The sequence below is a fragment of the Priapulus caudatus genome, unplaced genomic scaffold (genome assembly GCF_000485595.1).
Source record: "Priapulus caudatus unplaced genomic scaffold, Priapulus_caudatus-5.0.1 Scaffold1895, whole genome shotgun sequence".
Classification (NCBI taxonomy): domain Eukaryota; kingdom Metazoa; phylum Priapulida; class Priapulimorpha; order Priapulimorphida; family Priapulidae; genus Priapulus; species Priapulus caudatus.
In genome coordinates, this window is record NW_014578956.1 from 20,754 (window position 1) to 24,792 (window position 4,039).

Below are 4,039 nucleotides of genomic sequence, written 5' to 3' on the forward strand. Positions count from 1 at the left end.
TTATATATATATAATATGTGTGTGCGTGCGTGCGTGCGTGCGTGTGTGTAGTGTGTGTGTGTGTGGGGGGGGGTGTGAATGCACCATGTTCCACCAGTAGCCAGAACGGCAGAGTGTCTTTGAGAATCCGACACGTTTCGATTTGGCGAACGTATCATTTCTGTACTTTGTTTCTTACAATTATATAATCGTATTCCTTCTTCTGCATCTTCCTTCTATATATGTGTAAATATATAGCTTGTTCGAGAAGAGAACCCGGGTGTCCCACTAGTTTTTCATTAATCCCGCTCAATAGCAGGAAGAGATATAGGGAGCCTGACAGGCACGTATAGAGTGTTTGCTGTGTGGTAGGGGTGCACGAAGTCGAACAAACATGGAGATCTCTCTCTCTCTCTCTCTCTCTCTCTCTCTCTCTCCCCCCCTCTCTCTCCCCCTCTCTCTATCTCTCTCTCCCCCTCTCTCTCTATCTCTCGCTCTCGCTCTCTATCTCACTCTATCTATCTTTCTCTCTCTCTCTCTCCCCTCTCTCTATCTCTCGCTCTCTCTCTCTCTCTATCTCTCTCTCTCTCTATCTCTATCTCCCGCTCTATCTCTCTCGCTCTCGCTCTCTCTCTCTCTCTCTCTATCGCTATCTCTCTCTCCCCCTCTCTCTCCCCTTCTCTCTATCTCTCTCTCGCTCTCTCTATCTCTCTCCCCCTGTCTCTATTTCGCGCTCTGTCCCATCGCTCTCTCCTCAATCTGCTGTCGCATCTCTCGTAGCTGATCCTCATCTTCACGCATGCTGTGATGTAATTCTGCCTACAGGCGAGCAGCGGCTACAGCAGCGGCAGCGCCTCAGATGAGGACTCCTTCCTGCCGGACTCCCCCGACCCCATCGATGCCTCCCTCATCCGCTCGCTCGAGCAGGACTTCCTCAGCACTCTAAACTACAGCCTGGACGCCGACGACTCGCTAGGTGGCGCCACCGATGCGACGCCGGATGCAGCCGACGCGACCGGTCCCGCCAGGCGGAGCTCCAGCTCCGGGAGTTGTGCTTCGACCGGCGTCGACGACGACGATGACGGCGGTGACGGCGACGACGATGATGACGACGATGATGACGACAATGATGACGAAAACAGAGAAAGCCAAGCTTCTCCGTCGCTCCGTCCGGAGGAGGAGCAGTCGCAGCGCCATCTCGCGGCAGCGAGCGCCGATGCCGACGTCTTCGTGTCGTCGATCTCGCGGACTGCCGAGCAGGTGGCGCCCTCTCGCCCGCCGCGCACGAAGAAGCACCGCCCGCCGCCACTCGACCTCAAGCGTCGGCTCGGGGACCGAGACAACCCGTTCGCAACAACGGGCGCCTCCCCACTGCGCGCCGACGACGTCGACAGCCGTGCCTCCGTACCCGGCGGCGGCGACGACGTCGCAGAGGAGGTGGCCGACGACCAGGAGAACCCGTTCTGCGTCATCGTTGAGCCGACGCTCGGCAGCGGGGTCGTGCGCGGCGGCGTCGCCCCGACAATGCTGAGTATCGTCTGCCCCGTGACGCTGCCCAGCAACGACGCAGACGATACCGACGATGACGATGATGTGCCGACGCCAGACGCCGGAAGCGTCGGCATGACGTACGCCTCGCACGCGGAGACGATCGTGTCGTCGGCTCGCGCGCCGCCGACGTCCGCGAGCGACGTGACATCACGATCCTTCACGTCCGACACGATCCACGTGACGACCAGCGCTGCGCGTACGGTGGCGCCATCTGGCGTGAACGGTTACGAGGAAACGAGTGGCGGTACGCGAGGTGCGGAGAAAGCGGGGCTGGTCATAGAAGAGTTGCCCGGAGACGTGCACGAGCTACCTTCAGCCAGAGGTAACGTCGGGCAGTCAGTTATTGTATTACATGTTTCTCTGTTTCTCTGTCAGAAAATAAGATAAGACAAGTATGGCACTTTATGACTTAACAGTGTAATCTACTGGGTTTATCTTTCTTCTAACCAGTCCTCCACGAACCCCGCGACTGTATGCCTTGGCATTCGATAACCCTACATCCCAAATTGCGTAATATGTAACACGACGTGCGTAGCATAATGAATAGAGGAACCTTTTTCGTTAAAATTCCCTAAAGAACGGTTTTGCGGCATGGAAATTGAACGCAAAAATTGTTTTTATTGTCGTCACATTTCAGTTGGTGGAAGCAATATGGCGGAGTTGGAGATTATACGTGTGCGGGACGAGGTAGAAGAGGTTTCCATTAGCAACGATGAGATCGAGGAAGAAATCATACAGGTGGCGGAGGACGAAGAAGAAGAAGAAGAAGAAGAAGAAGAAGAAAAGGATGTAAGTACATAATTTCCATCGCGACTAATTCAGTATAAGTCATAGCAATGATATTCCCTGTAGTGTTACACATCTGAAGGTTGTATACTAACCTCCTGCGTGCTGGAGGGAACACGAAAAGAGCCAGGCGATGTTTGTCTGGGCAGCTGCCCGTGTTTCATTCACGTTTACAACACAATACGTGCGAGGCTGACTCATTGCAGTTCAGGCTCTCGCTCTGCATTCTCGGCGCTAGGCACTGCTCTTTAACATTGTGCATAGTTAGATTTCTTTGAATCTGTAAATTTACAATAAAAATGTTTTTTTGTTCTCGTTTTATGAGCGCTAGTCATTCCTCGTTACACATTAACAAACGCGTGAAAAATAACTTGAGAAAATGTTATGTATCAAGTATTAATTTGTTTGGAAGTTGACTCATTGTTCGGAGTGTATCTGAAGTAGAGAATGCATCGAATAATAAGCAAATACTAACGGGAAATACAGTCCGACTTACTTAGCGGCATGTATACCATATATTATAGTGGTATACTCACATGAGCTGCCTGCTAAAACTTGCTGATAAGTAAATTTGAAAAATATAATTTCCCAATATATAATAAAAGTAGGAATGTAAGTAGTTCTACCGGTGTAGCCCCTACGCTCCCGCTAGTTACGGGTATATGTTCGATCACGTACCGAGAGAAACATGGACCCTTACAGTTATCAGAATTCAGCGAGAGTTCATGAGATGAGACAGCGCGTAGTCTTTGCGGAGGAGCTATTTGAACGATGAACTGCAATATTCACTGCAACGCGCGTAAAAAGCATCGTGAGAGCAAAACGCAGCGTGACGATCTACAGATGTAAATGTGAACTCCTCGACAAGGCGTTCAGCTATAGTAATCCGACAAAAAAAAACATGTGGGTAGTGCTACAGTGGGGCCCTGCATCACAGATAGATAGACACTTAATTGTCGCCGCTGTGAATCGATGTAAATAGTTACAAGCATCGCGAAAAACAAATAGAGATGAGGGGAGAGATATAGATAGATAGAGGGAGAGAGGGAGAGAGAGAGAGAGCAATAGAAGAGAGAGAGCGCGCGCGCTAGCGAGAGAGTAGAGAGAGAGAGAGAGAGAGAGAGAGAGAGAGAAAGAGAGCAAGAGAGAGAGAGAGAGAGAGAGAGAGAGAACCCCGTCTTGTATTGCTCTTTAAACGGCCGCCATCTTTATTGTTGAGGCTGAAAGCTGAAGGCACGAAGCTGTTGGCGTGCGAAACCCTGTATCTGACGCAGCCTTCGCCACGTGCTCAGTTTGATAGCATCTGCGATGTTCATACTGAAGCGTTCGCCTGCTGCAAAAACAGACGACTATGTCTAGATTTTCCAGGAAAACCCGCGTCACGAGTTCAAATGTTTTGAAATGCGTTGCGTTTTTCTGTTGGTAGATCGGGTACTGGAACGTACCGGGACTATTTTCAGTGAGTGGGACCGTTTTAGGATGACTGGGTGTGTGTATTCTTTCTCTCACTCTCTGTCTGTCTCTCTCTCTCTTTCTCTCTCTCTCTCTCTCTCGCTCTTTCCTTCTCTCTCTCACTAATGACTTTACGATGGAGCTATCAACTGTTTACGCCCCATGCTTCTCACCTCACCGTGTAGTTCCCACGTTTAAAACGCGCAATTTCTGCAGTCATTCGCGACAGTAATTCGCCTATAGTGGCAGATTGTGGGTCGAAGACCTGCTT

At 50.6% G+C, this 4,039-nt stretch overlaps 1 protein-coding gene across 8 annotated transcripts in view; it reads left to right on the forward strand.

Moving 5' to 3' along the window:
* The window catches only part of LOC106817857, a 22,612-nt gene that overhangs the window by 4,572 nt on the left and 14,001 nt on the right, over positions 1-4,039 (forward strand). For all 8 annotated transcript variants that reach the window (XR_001395112.1, XM_014822565.1, XM_014822561.1 and 5 more), the window contains 2 exons: positions 805-1,852; positions 2,168-2,319. Coding sequence is in view for 7 of the 8 variants with exons in the window: in XM_014822565.1 (XP_014678051.1) it covers positions 805-1,852; positions 2,168-2,319 (1,200 nt within the window). In the remaining variant the exon portion in view is untranslated. The remainder of the gene's footprint in view (positions 1-804; positions 1,853-2,167; positions 2,320-4,039) is intronic.